At 36.7% G+C, this 19,684-nt stretch overlaps 2 protein-coding genes across 3 annotated transcripts in view; one reads left to right on the forward strand and one right to left on the reverse strand.

Moving 5' to 3' along the window:
• Window positions 1-9,508, forward strand: part of LOC139964872 (uncharacterized) — a 41,696-nt gene extending 32,188 nt beyond the window's left edge. For both annotated transcript variants that reach the window (XM_071966929.1, XM_071966930.1), the window contains exons 29-32: window positions 810-886; window positions 2,362-2,566; window positions 3,102-3,193; window positions 4,288-9,508. In XM_071966929.1, coding sequence (XP_071823030.1) covers window positions 810-886; window positions 2,362-2,566; window positions 3,102-3,193; window positions 4,288-4,411 — 498 coding nt within the window. In that variant the 3' untranslated portion in view covers window positions 4,412-9,508. The remainder of the gene's footprint in view (window positions 1-809; window positions 887-2,361; window positions 2,567-3,101; window positions 3,194-4,287) is intronic.
• Window positions 9,509-11,115: 1,607 nt separating this feature from the next.
• Window positions 11,116-19,684, reverse strand: part of LOC139964875 (N-acetylglutamate synthase, mitochondrial-like) — a 42,889-nt gene continuing 34,320 nt past the window's right edge. The window contains exons 7-11 of the mRNA XM_071966934.1: window positions 17,619-17,799; window positions 15,065-15,158; window positions 14,399-14,564; window positions 12,719-12,813; window positions 11,116-12,102 (exon numbers count right to left, since the gene is read on the reverse strand). Coding sequence (XP_071823035.1) covers window positions 11,916-12,102; window positions 12,719-12,813; window positions 14,399-14,564; window positions 15,065-15,158; window positions 17,619-17,799 — 723 coding nt within the window. The 3' untranslated portion in view covers window positions 11,116-11,915. The remainder of the gene's footprint in view (window positions 12,103-12,718; window positions 12,814-14,398; window positions 14,565-15,064; window positions 15,159-17,618; window positions 17,800-19,684) is intronic.

Raw genomic sequence — 19,684 nt, forward strand, 5'->3', positions numbered from 1 at the left:
TCAAATATTTAATTTGATTGGTCGGTTATAGAGACATCGATAAAATAGGCTGACATTTGTATAAATTCTAACTGTCATGTATTTATTTCTGTTCTTTGTATATATGAAATATAAATATATCATCCCTGTTTGAGCTAAGTAAAAAAATCTTTCTGGGATCTAGTCTGTTCAGAGGTTATTATGTTTGGCATGCAAATGTAGTGTGTAATGGGTTATGGAAATTTGTGTGAAAGCTGAAAAACCAACAGGTTGAGGTGCATTGAAAGTAAAAATATGGAAATTAATATGAAAATTAATATGGAAATTAAATGAATATTCATATCGTCATACTCTGATTTTGCTGGAGGTGTTTGGGGGAGGGAAGGGAGGCAAGGGCGTAGGAACCAGGGGGGCTGGGGGGCGCCAGCCCCCAGTGAAAAATATGGGGGGGCGGAAGTATCATTCCGCCCCCCCCCCCCCCGCTCCGCAAGTCAGAAAACCCCTTTTTCATTTCCAAATGAGAACAAAATCTCATTTGGAGCATCAAATTGCATTTAAGGCCAGGTGAAAATGCAAAATTCTTTACAAAATGGAGTGCGAGTTGAAGTGTGCTATATTGCACCAAATTGCATTTGAGGCCACCTGGAAATGCAAAAAAAGTTCCAAAGGGGAGGGGGTGTCCCCCTCCCCCAGGCCGGCCATCAGTCTTCAGCCCCCCACTCAAAAGTACCTTCTCACGCCACTGAAGGGAGGGAAGGTATGGATGGGGAGTTTAGGAAGATGATGATGGGGTGTGTTATATTTGATGATGATTTTATCTTCTTCTTCAGAGCTTGGACAAATGGAAGGAAAGGAGGTTGATGCTGAAGCAGGAGAGGACTAAGATATACGAACAATTGTTGGCAATGTGAGTGATAAAGTAAGATGTGATAAGAGGATGCCCGGAGGAGAGGTGAAATATTCAAAATTTATTAGGTGAAGGGATTTCTTAAATAGGTCTACTTTTCTAAAATAGTGAAATAAATATTAAAAGTTACCTTATTGTGTTTCAAAGGTGTTTCAGGAAGACATAGTTAAGTGAGTTGATTTTATGCCCCCACTCTTCAATCTGGGATGGCTGTACTGCAAACTAGTATTTGTGGTTGGTGCAAACTATGCAAGAATGTTAGGATTTTTTTTATTACTAGTGATTAGAATAAGTTTAACAATTAACACTAATAAGTAACTTTTATTGAAGTGTTTCCTTACAAAGATACCAAATATCCATGGTGGTTTTAGGGAACCCTGCTTGAATGAAGGAATAATTAAATATATATATGTACATACAGGCAGGGTACCAAACATCAAAGGAATGGGTAAATATGATTTTGAAAGTAAAAACATGTTTAGTGGGGTTGGTTTTTTTTCTTTTTTAATATTACAGAGGAAATCAAAGTACAAGACTAACATGGAAAATCAGCAAAATATTTTCATCAACCCAGTTGGGACAATTTTTTCTATACTGTTGTTTAATGTCCCACTTTAAAAGCACTGGTAGTGTTAGTATGAGCAGTATGAATAACATGTTTCTATTATAAAAAGGTTGGGAACTGCTTGTACTGCTAGTACAAGTGTTTTAAAGCATGGTATTGGAGGACAGTATAGAATGGTTTTTGCATTAGAAAATTGTACTAAATTGTTTGTGTGTTTATACGTAAGCTTTCAATTCGAGGGCGCTATTTCATTTTAACAGGTTGGTGTTTGGTTGCAAAATGAATTGCCTTCACTTCACTCCATCACACACTTTGGTAGAATACAGGACAAAAAAAAAGTTTAATTAACCAGTCTGGTGCAGAATTAGTAAAACCACTGATATGAATATAACACCACTCATTGTTGTAGAGGATATATTGCAGTAGACAGTGATGGTAACAAGGGGGGGGGGGGGTGTAGGATGGAAGCATGGTGATGATGCATTACCCCCTCACCTCCAGTACCCCCACCACCAATCCTTGTCATTCAAAACCCCAATTATAATAACTTAAACAAGGCCTATGCAAGTGTATTTGGAGATTGTCATGAATTCCTAATTGGTCTGTTCCCCTTTGTCAGGGCAGGATTAAACTAATGACTTTACCGGCTAGAAACCGGTGCGCCCAAAGGTCTGAGGTAAACTAAGGCACCCCTAGCTTTGAGGTACCAATTTGCTGTTGGTCACCAAAGATGAGTTTCATCAGATGCAGCGCTGAGCCCATAACAATTTATGCTCCAGTCCACTTTTGCCTTTACAAACCTTACATTTTGGCGGCCCTCCCTCTCAACCTATTCGTCCATCCCCACCCCTCCCCCCCCCAATGTTTGATACTGTAACTGTCAATGCAATCTTTCTGGTTGGGTGTATAGATTTGATGCTGTCGGTGATGAGGCAGGCATCACCATGATTCGGCCAGCTGAGAAGTTACAAATCGTCAGGCAGCCATCAAAGAGGAGAAGAGGCCATCTGCTACAAAAGAGAGGGGTGCGGATGAAGGTACCGATGGAATTCAATACCCAAACACTGACGGGAAAGAGCATGACATTACTAGGTGACAGGGGACCTTACTGGAAGGTAAAAAAACATTGTTTATCTCCACTGCCCCCCCCCCCCCCTCTTTCGGAGTTTGAAATTCTTTTTAAGCTCGAATTATGGCCATGTTTCCCAAAGTCATCTTTCTCTAGTTATTCATCATACTAACAAAGTCACATATGGAGATTGTTCGTTCAGTACAGCAGGTCCTAAACTCTGGAATTCTCTTCCTCATCACTTGAGAAATGTCACATCTATTGACACTTGTAAGGAGCATTTGAAAACTTATCTTTTTAGGCTTGAGTATGGGCATTATATCATTTTTTACTTTTATTGCTGTTGTCATTACTTTTAGGTTTTCTTAAGTTTGGTAAGTTTATATTCCAGGTATTGGTTCTTTTGTACAGTGCTCTTGAGCATGGTTTATTTCACGATAACAGCATATGTTAGTATTTGGTATTTATTATTTATTTATTATTTCTCTTGTTTCTGAACCCCAAATGACTTGTTATGTACATTTTAAACTAAAGGGTTGACGTTTTCTGTTCTTCTTTCTACTGTTTCTCTACTGTCTCAGGTATCGACCGAATGGGAGGGCGCCGCAGCGCTTGTCACAGTACCAAGGATACTGGACCTTGACATAAACACAACTAGAAACATAGCCAAAGAGTGAGTAGTTTCTCCTCAACTTTATATATATCACCCGGATTGGAATTTTCTCTTTCAGTTTGAACGATTGTTACGTGAAATTTGAAGGGTCACACACTCATCAGAACTTTGAAGCTACATTTCAACCAGGATTGAAAATTCTTAGTGATCAATTTACATGTTTATGTTTAGCACAAAACTAATACATATTTTAGTCTACTTTCTGACCTCATAATTTCACCTTTCCTCCGGTATCTATGTGACACTAAGGACTGGATAGGGATCAAACAACAAAATACAGTAGACTATTTTATCTGGGGATAGGCGCAAACATTCTTACCCCAGAATGGTTGGTACCTACATCAATTTTATCCATTGGTAACTATAATGGTTCAAGTCTTGTATGTACTAAGTGGCTGATAACTGAGTAAGACACAAACACCTATGGCCAATAATTGTCATGTTTTTGATTTGTCTACGAGAAATGTCAGTATTCTAGCCTTCATTGTAGTCTATCTTTTATACATGTCGTGATTTATCGCATAAAATGATTGTCGGTATGAGGTAGCTAGGTTAAGTGAATCCTCCTTGACCGTGGATGAAAAACTGCTTTTGTCGAGCCTTCTTTCTAGGAATGCTCAAAGAGTAATGAGGCGTGCGTATAACTGTTGCAACCATTTCTGCTCCTGGGAACACCATTTTAATACCAATTTCCCAATCTAACAGAGGACAGTATTATCAAAATCTGACCACTTTCTCAAATATTGAGCAAAGTGAAGATGCCCCACTCCCTTGCCCCCCCCCCCACAGGAACTCGCAAAGAAGCCATTATTGGCTTATCAAAGCCGCAAGCTGACCGAAGTCAGTCTCTTAGATTCATATTTTAACGTCCATGATTATGAATTGTCAACAACTCTGTAACTGGACGAAATACATTAATCTTGGAGTGACTCAAACTCGGGATCTTATGATTGAGAGGCACCGGCGTTAACCACTGAGCTAACAATCCTAACAGGTTTTTGAACAGGAGGTGGGGGTGGGGGGGCAGACCCTCTGCACCACTGCACCAACCTTCAACCTTGTTGTCAATGCTTTGTTTACTATATTCTTCACAGTACAATAATCCGTCTCGGAATGGGAGACATGGACACAACTGAAGAATTCACACCAAGGAAATGTCAAAAACATACCCTGCCTCCGGTCGCTACCCTGTTTCCACCGATCAACAGCGACAAGTGAATCTAGAATATTTTAACGTAATGTGCAATATTTGTTTGGCTAATGATAATCTAATCAAGTGAAACGTAATTTCAAACTGCAATATTATCAAAGCAATAGACATTTCTAATATATTCAAGGATACATATATGTATTTTTTGATGAAAATAAAATATATTTATGACAACACAACACAGCTAAGATTGTCATCATTGTATCTTATAAATTATTGGCCAACACATGCAACTATCATTAGGGTTAATGAAATGGTTTATGGATGAGAGGAGGTTGTATGGAAGACAAAAAGTTGGTCGGGGGGGGGGGGGGGGGGAGGGGGTAAGGAAGGTAGAGGTAGTTGTCAAATGTAATCCACAGGTACACATCATAATTCACATTTAACCACTGAATTCTGAGAACCAACAGCCATGATCAAGACTATACATAACATAATTTCATATTAGCAAAGATGTATTTCAGAAGTTTACATTTTTCAACAGGCTTCAAACAAGAGTATAATAAATTAAGTGGATAACATTTAAATTCATCAGACCAACTCATAGTTAATTCTTCACCTTTTGCCAATCTGCTTGATTTACTTATCTCAGTACAACACCAAACATTACCAAACTGACACCCAAGCTACTTCTGCCCCTTCCTCTGCTCGCTACAAGTGACAGCCTAACTTGTACCACTTCAAAACAACAACCCAAGTCAGCACATAAGTCATAAATAGTGTCTTCTACTTTTCGCTAAAGCAGAAAACATTTCAATATATAACCGATGCAAATCAGACTATACATTTGATAATAACCTGATTATTATGGGATACCAGTGCAAGTTTCATTCTGTAAGATTTGGTATAAGCTACCCGGTTTGAAAAGTGTGGGGCGGGGGGTGTGCGAAAGGGAACAGGAGTATATTTCATTAACAGAAACACTCACTGTGAGATGGGAATAAAACAATTCTTGCTTTCACATAAATCATCCAACTCGTTTACAAGTAATGTAAAAATTACATGTTGAAAAACTTTAAAGGTGTCAGTAAAAGTTGCCATTGCCTGGGTCCATGAAATCTACCTTCACATTGGCATATGCCAGAAAAACCTTTCATAAGTTTACTTTATGAATGTAATGGTTTGCAGCAGGTCTGAGAGCCCTTGTACTGTATGAATTTAGTCACAAATTGATACTCTAGAAACACAATTCAACAGAATGAAATAAACCACACTAAGAGAATCATTGCACTTCAACAGATTTACTTTAATACAAGAATGTCAGTCGACAATTGAGAAATGTAATGGCCTTCCAAACAGCTTAGCTTTCAATCTATTTAGTATCAGAAATATGGAAGAAATACATTTAAAACACAAAAATTCAAATTAGAATAAATTCATCAAAGATTTATGTGGTGGGTACAAACTTTTTTCTTGTAAAACGGTAACAATTCTTCAATTCAATTGATAACAGTATAACAACAAGTTAAAAATAAGATGACACCAGGATTAGCATAATCCCACGGTTGCAATTTTATTATCTCAGTGATTCTTTGGTCAAACAGTCCGCTTATCTTAAGTTATAGGTTATCACCGTAGACCCTAAAATATGTTAGACGGTCAAGTAATGGTCACCAATATTCTTATGCTGACAAACATTTTACAGCCACCCTAAAGGAAACGGCATTTCTCCTTCACCAACACAATTTATTCTATAATTCTAAAATGTCAGAGAATGATGAGAAGAGTCCAAATCTCTAGGATTAAACACTTGAAAATTTTAATTAAAATAGTTAATTATGTTTATTATTGTGGTGATGTCCAATCCACATGTCTCAATATAAAGGCCATAACACTATAGACTCCAAAATATGCTAGAATGCCAAATCTTTCTACACCAATATTTCAAATTTAACCAATTTTTTTTCCAGCCACCATTGCCAATATATTCTTTACCAAGCGTTTATTTTAAGAATAATTAATTAAAAAAAATAATAAGAATCTACAGGAAATTATTTTTTGAAACAGGTGAGCAATATTTAGCGGACTATATTTTGGATACTGATGAACATAAATCCATTCTAAAGGTCTTATCCTTTACTACGTCACACTTGGTTGATGAATCTTGTTTGAGATTCTCTGTTAATTAGGCATTCCTTAGGACTGTATAACGAGGGAAGTGAGATCAGGTGATAAAAAGTGAGCCTGTTAGTTCATTCCTTGAATAAACAACTTTACAATACTAGCCAAAGCAGTCAGTCAGTGGGGTTATTGCTGTTTAGAGCCTGCAACCTTAGGTTAATGGCAATCCCCCTGCAACAAGCTGTTGAATATTCATCATAACAAGGGCTATTGCTATTGGTTACTTTCAGGTTGACCAATACGATTGCCCAGACAAAAGACTTATATATATTGACATATTTGAATAATTTCATCATAAAAACTAATGGACCACCTGGATAAAGAAATATGTTTGTTTCAGGTTATTTCAATTATTTCAGTCAGAAATTTCAATTAACAAATACACATTGCAACAAAGTTTGAAAGATGCTCCTTCGTGGTGACAGCCCCCTATCATGCTGCTTTTAGACCTCTCACAATGCCATTGTGTATATGCACAAATAATTGGACCTGGGTCATCTCTTTCCAGAAATCCAGGATTCATCACTGGGATTATTTATGAAGAACAATGATCTGTGTTAACCCCAAAATGACTAGAAGCATCTGTTATGACATGAATTAAACCAAGTTAGCCCCCCCCTCTCCCCCATACCTTAACTTAAGTCAAACTTTTTTGCTGCAATGAAAACCCCCTTCACTATATTAAATAAATAGGGGAAGAAAGTTTTGGATAATTTTAGTGCTTAGATTGGGATTTCTGTCTAATGAAGTTTATTATGACATTAGCCAGTTATGACTTAAACCAAGTTATGACTTAAACCAAATTACCCCCTATACTGAAACTTACGTCAAACTTTATATACAGAGGACTTATGCTGCTATGCAAACCCCCTTCACTATATTTAATCTTATTTGTATAATGGAACATCTGTTGCAGACGGGTTTGCTAAAGCCAACACCACTTACCATGAGGTGTTGTTGCATAAGTGGATTTAAGGTGCATATGTCTCTATGTTTAATAAATAGGGGAGGAAATTTTTAGATAATTTTAGTGCAGATTTCAGTGCTTATATTGGGATTTCTGTCTAATCAAGTTTCTATCCGATCAATAATTCTGATCATACTTTTTTTTATAGATTATTGTTCGTTGGCTCAGTAACCACAGAAATATTGTAATACCTGACCATTTTTTGTTATTTTTAGCATATCTAGCACATTTGATAATATAGGGCAATTTTATCGAGAGAAGGATGCCTGGGGTCCCTAGATTTGAAAGCCAGATATTGACAAGATTAGGATTATGAAATAAGAGGGGGGCTTTTATCAAATAATTTAACAATCTACTTTGTACGTGGCTGAAAATGACATCTGCCAACTTTAAATAAAAGTTATTGCATCTAACAAATCAATAATATATCATATTCTAACATTTAAATAAAAATTAGCTGAAAAACCAGAAACTGAGCAAAGTCAATGGAATAATTTAATATTTAACAATCAAAGAACTTGTCGGAAGGGAAAAAAACCTTGTAACACATCAGAATAGTATAAAATCTGTACCACTTATCGTTCTTAAGGACCCTGCAGACTGAAGCATCGAATAAATTATATTTTTGAAAAAAACAAGCTTAGAAACAAACTAGAAACAAGTAATACTGAACAGAGAAATAATACCACGGACACATCGAGTCCACAACCAGATAACGTCAGCTCATGTAAGTTACTCACTGACAAGTAGACCCAATACTTTCATCAGGTGGGTGTGCTTATAGAATTTCTCTCTTGTAATTGCAAAGTCAATGTGACATGAAGGAAACGACAGTGTGACAACTTTAGAAAAAAACAACAGGGTCTCGTTGTCTTCAAACTGTACCAAATCACAGCAGGCGCGTAGCCAAGGGGGGGGGGGTGCGAAAGGGCGACCACCCCCTCCTTGAGCATATTTTTTCTATATTTTTATAATATCGCTAGTAATTTCAAAATAGAAAATGCTTAGACGCAACTTACAAGGCCTGGGAAGTGCCATTTCCAGCCATCTGGGAGGCATTTTTGGCCAAAATTTTCTTGAACGCTTCGCGCCAACTCATGGTGGCGCTACCTTTAGATAGTTTGCCTACAGGCTTCGCCCCCCGGTTAAGACAATGAAGACAACACACCATAAGTATTGATGAAGTCTAAGCTTAACTTTACAATCAATGAGTTTACAAACTGACAAACAGGAGAAGTTTCTAAAAGTTCCATTCTGCTTGTTTTCAATAGTTTAATGCTAGTTTATAACTGATTTTGCAAAATAACCATATTTATCAATTGTTTGCTGTCCCTTCAGAAGATCGTATTTCTAAAGTCAGTCAAGATCAAACTAGACAACCGTATCTTAACCCTGCAGGAAGAAAACGTCCTCAGACTTGTAACACTGAACAAGAAACAACTTAGACAAGTCTATTATGTTAAATCAAGTCATTTCCAAATGCAACCAAAGGAATCAAACAAAAGTGAAAAAAAAAAAAATTAACACCACTGCAGACAGTAGAAAGGAAAAATTATAAATATAAGCATCTTATATTTATGAAATACAAATTAACTGCATAGAATGATATCTGTAATTCCAATCAAACTCATCAAAATGTATCATAAATACTTTTTTTTTACATGAAGCTAATTAAAATGCCTCCTCATCCTTGTTACTTAATATATTCAATTAATGGTATTGGGATTAATTCAACTCAATTATTTTAACTGTTATAATCACACACAAATATGACACATCGGAAATGCAGAAGAATGTAGACCAACAATGAAGGTTATGTAAACAGTTCACGAATGTTAATTATGATGGGAGGGGGGGGGGGATGCAGGGGGTGGAGGTATTTCTCAGATATGATGGGTTGACAGGGAGTGTATTAATTTTGCACCGTTAAACAAAAGGGGTTTTATTTTATATGCATTGTGTCTGATAGCCATTTGCAGTGGAGTGGCGTGCACATAATTTAAAAAGTGGGATAAGGGTATGGATTCTTAATAGCCCCAAATTATTTTAAAAGGGGTTGAACCTATAAGGAAGGGTCAGAGGGGAATGAAGGAGGGTGTATGGCACCTGGGGATTGTTAATGCTGATACCCATGTATGGGGGAGGGTCTTTTCAGTATTTTTTTTTTTCCATCTTCACTCGCAAATTTATAATACCAAAGATCTTGAAAGTGATAAAATTCATCCAATATGTGAGGTTGTGTTAAAAAATTCCATGAGATATAAAATGTATATCTTAGCCTCTAATTGCCAGCACAACAGTTTCACAATTAACATTATTGGGAGAGTATATCAGCATGCACAAATCTCTCAAGATGAGTTTTAAATGATGGAGTCAAATGTCCTCTTCTGACATCCCTATAACTAAGTTTATCATCTACCCACATACCTATAACCCCAGATTACTCCCATCCTATCCAGCACCTCCCAGTATTGTTTATTCTTCTATCCAAAATAGTATAACTTGCAAATGTGTAAAATCCAACAGCAAAACAAAATTCAGTTTATGAGCGACTATCAAGCAAGTTCCTTATGGATGCACCCTGTATCTACCCAAACCTGAATAACATGGTATCACACATGCATGATATTTTGCCAAAAGCCTACCATGGTTATTTTGAAGCTAGCCAAGTTCATTTGAAGCTACCACTGGTTATGCATGGAACCTTTCATGCTGGCTTAGAACTTATTTAACTTCCTTGGAAGCTTCTAAGTATCCTTGGAAGCTTCCAAGTATCCTTGGAAGCTTCAATGCTGTCTTTAGGACCTACCACGATTCCCAGGAATCTACCACGGTTCCTTTAGGATCTACCACGGTTCCCAGGAATCTACCTTGGTTTCTTAAGGATCTACCACAGTTCCCAGGAATCTACCACGGTTCTTTTAGGATCTACCACGGTTCCCAGGAATCTACCTTGGTTTCTTTAGGATCTACCACAGTTCCCAGGAATCTACCATGGTTCCTTTAGGATATACCACGGTTCCCAGGAATCTACCATGGTTCCTTTAGGATCTACCACGGTTCCCTAGAATCTACCATGCTTTCTTTAGAATCTACCACGATTCCCTGGAAACTACCATGCTTTCTTTAGGATCTACCATGGTTCCCTAGAATCTACCATGGTTCCTTTAGGATCTACCACGGTTCCCTGGAAACTACCATGGTTCCTTTAGGATCTACCACTGTTCCCTGGAAACTACCATGTTTTCTTTAGGATCTACCACGGTCCCCTAGAATCTACCATGGTTCCTTTAGGATCTACTACGGTTCCCTAGAATCTACCATGGTTCCTTTAGGATCTACCACGGTTCCATAGAATCTACCATGCTTTCATTGCGATCTACCCAGTTCCCTAGAATCTACCATGCTTTCTTTAGAATCTAACACGGTTCCCTAGAATCTACCATGGTTCCTTTAGGATCTTACCACAGTTCCCTGGAAACTACCATGCTTTCTTTAGAATCTACCACAGTTCCCTATAATCTACCATGGTTCATTTAGGATCTACCACGGTTTCCTGGAAACTACCATGCTTTCTTTAGGATCTACCACGGTTCCCTAGAATCTACCATGGTTCCTTTAGGATCTACCACGGTTCCCAGGAATCTACCTTGGTTTCTTAAGGATCTACCACAGTTCCCAGGAATCTACCACGGTTCTTTTAGGATCTACCACGGTTCCCAGGAATCTACCTTGGTTTCTTTAGGATCTACCACAGTTCCCAGGAATCTACCATGGTTCCTTTAGGATATACCACGGTTCCCAGGAATCTACCATGGTTCCTTTAGGATCTACCACGGTTCCCTAGAATCTACCATGCTTTCTTTAGAATCTACCACGATTCCCTGGAAACTACCATGCTTTCTTTAGGATCTACCATGGTTCCCTAGAATCTACCATGGTTCCTTTAGGATCTACCACGGTTCCCTGGAAACTACCATGGTTCCTTTAGGATCTACCACTGTTCCCTGGAAACTACCATGTTTTCTTTAGGATCTACCACGGTCCCCTAGAATCTACCATGGTTCCTTTAGGATCTACTACGGTTCCCTAGAATCTACCATGGTTCCTTTAGGATCTACCACGGTTCCATAGAATCTACCATGCTTTCATTGCGATCTACCCAGTTCCCTAGAATCTACCATGCTTTCTTTAGAATCTAACACGGTTCCCTAGAATCTACCATGGTTCCTTTAGGATCTTACCACAGTTCCCTGGAAACTACCATGCTTTCTTTAGAATCTACCACAGTTCCCTATAATCTACCATGGTTCATTTAGGATCTACCACGGTTTCCTGGAAACTACCATGCTTTCTTTAGGATCTACCACGGTTCCCTAGAATCTACCATGGTTCCTTTAGGATCTACCACGGTTCCCTGGAATCTACCATGGTTCTGCAACTTCACTGTCTTCCTTGTCATAATCTTCTTGTTCCTCAGCTTCTATAAAGGAAGTCTTATGGTTAACAGCCCAGTCTACAACACCATAGGAGAGCTTAGGGTTTGATATACCGTACCAGAAAACCGTCCAGGTGTGATTGCTCCAGCTGCCCTCGCAGCGTTTGAAATACCTGCAGAAGTGACAAACACACATCATAAAAAATTCAACGACACTGGTAACTGTATGGTGATATATGGCAGACTGCAAATCTGGAAGTAATACTAAGTATTTTGGTTTCACAGCGATAGACATCATACACTGATTTACTGTCTTTGTGTAAAAAAAGTGGGTATACGACAGAAGTTCCAACTAAATCTACGGGTATCCCGAGAGAAACAAAATGGATTTATTACCGGCAGAAATATGAAGCTGAGAATATGATAATTGCCATCAGCAGGGCCCTAGAAAATATGCTAATGAGGTTTAAACATGGCTAGCTATTTAACAATTTACAATGTTCTCCCCCCCTCCAGTAACCTTTACTGCATACTGATAACAGGCTCAGCATGCTAACTGTTGAAGTTAATAATGATGTCTATTAAAGTGTGACTTTATTTGCAATTAAACCATTCTCAGCACAAGGACTTCATGAAACATGTGTATTGAATATCTGTTTCAATGTTATTGAAAGAGAATTGTTCAGTAGCTTGCATCATGTTGCTATGACTGGAACTCTACTTGCTCAACAAAAAAACTCATCACTTCTAATAATACCAACATAACCGATGTTAACATGATGTACATACCATGAATTGATCTTGTTAACATTCTTAGAGCGCCAAAAGAGAGCCGGGAAGTCGCTTCTTAATTCATCCCAAAGAACATCACTAGTTCCTTCACCCTGTTAGAAATTGAATGAGAAAAAGGAAAGTAAGATTTAAAAATGTTATTATTTAAACCTCTCTCTTGCAATTCATGTTTACTGCATTTCTGTTGAAAGAAGCTTGGTTGCTTTTTTATCATATCTTCATATTACTTCAAGTCAAATTTGCTCTTCAAAGTCTTTTTTTTTTAAGAGCAATCTTTTCACAGAATTCTCCGACGTTCTTCTTTTTAACCAGACAATGCAATTAGCTGGTTATTAGCCTCCAGGGTTAATGACAATGTTGACTTCAGGGCTGAATGTTATATTCAGATCAGGCTAGGGTAGGTATCACTGCTATGACAGTAACGTAGGCTTAGGCCAAGTGTTGATATTTGTGTTGAAGAGTAACATACTTTAGACATATTGTGGCACATTCATGCAAGAAACATTAACAGTGTAAACTGTTGGTTTAGTCACTTCTTAAATCCTTTCCATTCCATCTGTACGTATTATTTATTCATACAAAGCAATTCTATTAGAGGCAGAGTGCCAAATAGAAAAGCTGCAGCAGATTCCAAACACCCTCCCCCACCCGCCCCCTATTCCCTGCAGTAGGAATGAATCAATATCAACCAATAGAGGTAATCACAACAAACAAGCAGTGCCTGTTGTGTAAAACTGCATTAGTGTTTCCATCCTATGCTACATAGATGCAGGATGCTCCTCAGTATCCTACTTTTAACACAGAGCCTAAGTGCCTTGTAATATCGATAACTGTGGAAGCCACTTCATACATATCGTTATGAAAGTTTATAGTCTGTTAGTTTTGAGAATAATATCACACAAAAGCATGACGCTATGTACATCGACTCCATCTCTTTCACACCCATTGAAGGATAGCTTTTTTTCATCAAAAATCCCTCAATAACATAAAGTAACATATAGAACACATCACAGGAAAAGTTGCATTTCAGAAACATACGTCTGGCAGTAACCGAGAATTTCATTGAGGTTTAGATATTCACACTTTATCAAATTTATAATCTCTCTTATTTTCAATAATTGTAATAAAACAATTTTTATTTGCAGGGGACAGTACGCATGCAAAACAATTCCACAAACTGACGAACGTCTATAATTAACAGAGCCTGCCAGACACTTTGTTCTGAATGCCGCCAAGTAGAAATGGTAATTTAAACACTTCCGCCCGGCACTATATTTGATGATTAATTTTAATAACTTTGACCATTACCAAAATATGGGAGAATACTTGGCACAGAAGTTAGCTCCAGAATAATTGCAAATTTATTGCAAAAATTTCCCAAAACACCCCAACCATTAGACCCCTCCCCCCAGGACGTGGATCACCTTAACGCTCAAACCCGCCCAGCACTCAAATATTACCGAGCACATTACTGCTTACAATTTCTGGAGAAGTTACACTGCAGACCTAAACCATCTCCAGTTGATGAACAACAAACACCAAATCCTGATTGATAGTACTTAAAAAAGGAATAAAAATATGTGTATTAAAAATTTCATATCTTTATAATAATAGTTAAAACTGAATAGAAAATAAAGATATCAGTTCAATATTTAGCTGATTTTCTTTCAGTCTGACCTGTATTTTAGTGCTGACAGCAAATTTATCCAAGTATGGCACCCCATTGACTCCTTCCTCCTTAGTCAGGATAGCCACAGCGTTGTAATTCTCCGACACGTAGATAGAGTGTAGTTTGTGTGCGATACCTTCCAAGTAGTCTGGACGCAGCAACTTGTTGAAAGACCTTGAAAAACAGAAATTAAACAAATTAAACAAACAAACAAAAACAAGTTTACTTAAAGATCACATATGTTGTGTTTCTCTTTATAAACAAGTACGGATATTTTTACTGGCAAAAACAGTGGAAAAATAATATCAGTTCTTATAAAGTCCAGCATGTGAACCACCATTTTTAATTTTTTTTTTTAATTTATGATACTTTATTTAAATTTATTTTTTTTTTTAAATTTAAGATTATGATACCTGCTTTTCTGTTATTGAAAGTAGCTGAATTCTTCCTTAGATAATAGAACAGATAAAAGCCAGCTGTACTATTAACAATATTCAAATCAGATATAAAATAAAAGGACTGTTTCACTAAGTTCATTGGCATATGACACCAGTGTGATGTACGTGCTTCCGCCTCGCATCGTTTCACATGTGTTGATAATGGCGACAGACAAGCATCTAGAAGGGAAAGTTGAAGACTAATGACGGAACAGCAAAGTGACTTTGACGGCTTACTTTTTTATCATAGCCAGGAGACGGTCCTGATCAATGTCCTCAAGGCTCTTCGATTTGTATATTCGCTCTGTATTCTTGAATAACGTTCCAGTTCCTAAAAGGAGAGAGAGAGACAGACAAACAGACAGCATCATATCGGTATCATGATACATGTAAAACTGGCATTTATATTTTGTGAGAAAAGATATTACAGTTTGAGAGAGTCAATATATGGACCAGTTCGAAGAGCTGATGTGCTATCATAAAATCGGGGATAACAGTAGTCAAACTTGAATAGTTAATTATCCATCCAGTTGGGACAACTTTTCTTCTATTTGGTAAATTCATGCCATGCTTGAAGGAACTTGTACGGCCAGTTAGAACTGGCATTTATATTTTGTGAGAAAAGATATTACAGTTTGAGAGAGTTAATATATGGCCAGTTTGTAGAGCTGATGTGCTATCATTAGATCGGGGATGACAGTAGTCAAACTTGAATAATTAATTATCCATCCAGTTGGGACAACTTTTCTTCTATTTTGTCAATTCATGCCATGCTTGAAGGAACTTGTACGGCCAGTTAGAATAATATGGATATCATGTTTCTATCAGATACGGCAGGTTAGGAGCTGTTCATACTGACAGCTTCCCTTTAACACTGTGAACAATACAACTTTCAGTATCGTATGAGAAACAAATTCATGAAACTTCAAACTGCAATACAAAGATGTGAACACTTAATTGTCCCCCTGTCAATGACCTACTATATTATGTTCATAAAACTGAAAAGTAGCATTTTTGCCACCTTGCACCGTTATGACAAAGCTTTACATAAATATTTGCACATAATTGCTCACACTGACGGGTAATTTCTAAAATAAGAGATCTCCATAGTTACAACTGTACGGCTGCTCCTTATTGGCTAGTTATTAACTGTTTTAGTCCAAGAAGAACAGATTTATATCCCATCAAATTGAAGGAAAAGTTCATAAGCTTTGGTTAGCCTCTGAAGAATATCCTGCTGGGATTGAAATGTCAGGCTTTCTATATTTTATTAATATACCTCCAAGGGCTTTTTGCAGTAGATTAGCAGTTTGCTAACCTTTTTTTACCTCTTTTGAAGTTCCTAACTGTTTTCATCATTGGTGGGATTTTAGGTAGACTAAAGTACCAAGTCATATTTTCAGGTAAATTTAATATCATTTTTTTAAGGGCTAGAAAATGGTACCTCTATACTGTTGAAAATAACTTATTTCATCCTTCCTGGTAAACCTTTAGGTAGACCAAAGCTTTTTTTCCCCTTTGAAGTTCCTAACTTTTTTCATCGTTGGTGGGATTTTAGGTAGACTAAAGTATCAAATCATATTTTCAGGTACATTTAATATGATTTTTTTTGAGGGGTGGAATATGGTACCTCTCTACACTCTACGTTATCTGAATCAATTTTCAATTCAATCAATTTCTTTATTCCAGTATAAATTACAAAATTTATAAATAGGACACATAATAATGATACACAAAAGACCTAAAACATAAAATCATGAAAACATGAAAGTTGGCAAGATAGTAGGATTTCGTAGATTGTACTTGTTGGTTCTATTGCACAGAGAGATCAACTCAGAGTGAAGTGGGAGATCTTTAGAACTATGTATATTCTTAGCTAGTCTTATGAATGCATCAGTGCATTAAGAGATGCACATGTTTCCTCCCAGGCAATTTGACTTTTTAAGACATAAATAAATTATTTCAGAGCCTCTTTACTTCAATTATGACATCATCATGAGCATCCATGTCCCCAGGCACTATTACTGTTGCTGAATTATTCCTACCCTTAGGCAAATACTCAATTGTTTTTCAAAGTCACGATTCTTTTGACTGAGTATAAGAGTCTGCCAGTGTATGTAGGGAATTGCGATCAGACAAAATTCTGTGCTTCTATTGCAAAGGGTGGAATGCACATACATGTGTCATTGAGAAGACACAATGTTATATCTGAGTATAGGTTGAATATTCCTTGAACAGCCAATTTACTTTCTCATAACCACCAAAGAGTTCTGACAAAAAAAACTTCATCCAACCTACCAAATTCTGGTAATATCTTTACATTGAAGTACTGTTTGAAACCTTGGCACCAAATTTAGTGTCTTCTATAACATCATGGAGGATTTTTTTTCCTCAGAGAAATGGGATTCTGACATTCAGATACTAGGCAATAATTGATATTGTATCGTAGGATAGAAAAAAATCCAAAAGAAAGTGTTAATTGCTATACAATTACAAAGATGTAAAGCAGTTTTTGTACAGACATATCTAGTATAATTTGTAGTATTTTATAGCAAAGAGAGATTCATAAATCTGAAAACTGGTAAACAAAATGTCTTTACCTGGTAAAATAATTTCCCTCTATATATATTCAATTTTAATAATTTTGGGGGTATACTCTCATCTAATTATGGTAAGTTCAGAATTATCACATGGTTTAGCTGGGCCACAATCAAAGTATTAACCAACCTATCCTACATACATGTAACAATTAAATACGAAATGTTGTAGTCTATCCTTGAGAAATATTTACCATGGTGAGTGAATAATTCTGCTAGGATGGTATTTGCTGAGGTGATCACAACACTTGAAAGAGGAGGGAGGACAGCTAAGAGGGCTGAGATGGACTGCAGTTTCTCCTGATACAGGGGATCGCACCACTTTTGAGAAGAGATGGCTTCCACGTCGGCTGGGACATGAACGTGTTTCATGACCTATAAAGCAGAGGGAAATATGCATAATGCTTATGAATAAACAAATTCTTATGAATAAACAGTACATAACGATTATGCACAACCAATAACCCACATCCCATATTATGTAGGAAGTGCTTTCCTTTTGTTTTTAAAAAATGCTTGTTCTACCAGATATACCCGCACAATTGCGATGATACCCTCACAATCGGGGTGATAATCATAAGGTGTTATCAGACAATGACACTGAACTTCGTCTTATATCACAGTTGGGCATAAATTCAAGGGTATATCCATGAACGAAAGAACATACTTCATTGGCAATACATTCTTCTCAAAGAAGAACCCTTTCATTTAAATATTTGTAAGCAAAGTTGTGGATCATTGGCTGTGGACTTTCAAATAAACTGCAGAACTTTACACAGTTTACAACAGAATTGCTACAATGTATTGTCAAATACAAAGTTGTACATGTATATCATGATATAATTATAACAGTGTGTTTAACATTTACCTCATTGCCTTTTCACATGTATGAACATTTAATTGCATTCCATTTATTTCCTTCTTTGCAACATTTCATTTATTTTTTTGTTTTCTCAAAACATTCAGATGATAATCATATAATACACATAAAGTAACAAAAATTCAAAGATTTGTGAAACGTAGTGAGCCTTTATGGCATTAATGTAACATAATGTGTCATTAACGTAAGCCTTTATGGCATTAAAGTAACCTTTATGGCATTGACGAGTAGAGCACTCCCTACACTTAACTATACTTAATACATAAACAAACAGTTTGTTTTATACCAATGAGAAGATCGGATCAAGACCAATCCATTTTCATTTTCCAAACTCAGATTACAGTTGATCAAACTAAGAAATCCTCTCTGATCGTTTGTCTTTTTTCACCAATCCACTGTGAATTAGAAAAATGACTATCGAACGCATTCGATCAATATAAAACATTTCGTTGCCCCGATATTTTGATATTAGCCGTAGATGCGTGAGACATAAAGATGAGCAAGATTCGATACTACTTTTGGCTTCTATTTTTTGCAATTTCTCAATGAATAATTCAGTACTACCTGGGATAGACATCATTCTTCGTTTATAGGCACTGCCATTAGTATTCACAACAAGAACTTCACGAGGTAGGGGGGGGGTGGCCGTTCCACTTAGTTGAGCTGTTGTAGCTAGTTAGTGTATATTTTGTTTAGACTGCATTTAACTGTTGTATATTATCAATGTTTTTTTGGTTTGTATTTCTATCATTCATTGTATCAATGTTCTTTGTATTTTGTATCATTCATGGTATTGCTCACCGCAGATATGTAATTTCCTTCTGGGATTCAATAAAGTTGACTTACTTACTTACTTCATAACAACAAGTATCACACATACCAGACAGTCTGGGTCATTTAATAAATGCTCATACAACTGTATATAGTGCCATCATTATCATGCTTCAAAGCACTTGTAGCGATAGTGTGAACATTTCTGACAGAAATCCACACTGCTCATGTTGTTTGTGTAGGATGTTCATTGAAATTTGAAGTGACATATATATGAAAGTACAGTTTATTATTAAACCAAAAAACCTCTCCAAATTGGATGCAAAAAGACCAAAGTTAATATTTAAAAAAAAAAAAAACAGTATTAACACAAGTTTATAAGAAACTAGGTTTCATTCTATAGCAGCTTGCTTACTGAGATAATTTTAATGATATTGTTTCAATGTCTTTCAAAAGATTGAAGGTCATGAGCCCGACTAACCGCTTTCATTTCAAATAATGAAGCATAACCTTTGTTTTAAAAACCCATTTCATTCATGTTAAAGGATTGCTACACGTATGTTAATTTTCAAAAGATTTAAGTTAAGTCAATAATAAACGACCAACGTA

This window comes from Apostichopus japonicus, chromosome 23 (assembly GCF_037975245.1).
Source record: "Apostichopus japonicus isolate 1M-3 chromosome 23, ASM3797524v1, whole genome shotgun sequence".
Lineage (NCBI taxonomy): Eukaryota > Metazoa > Echinodermata > Holothuroidea > Aspidochirotida > Stichopodidae > Apostichopus > Apostichopus japonicus.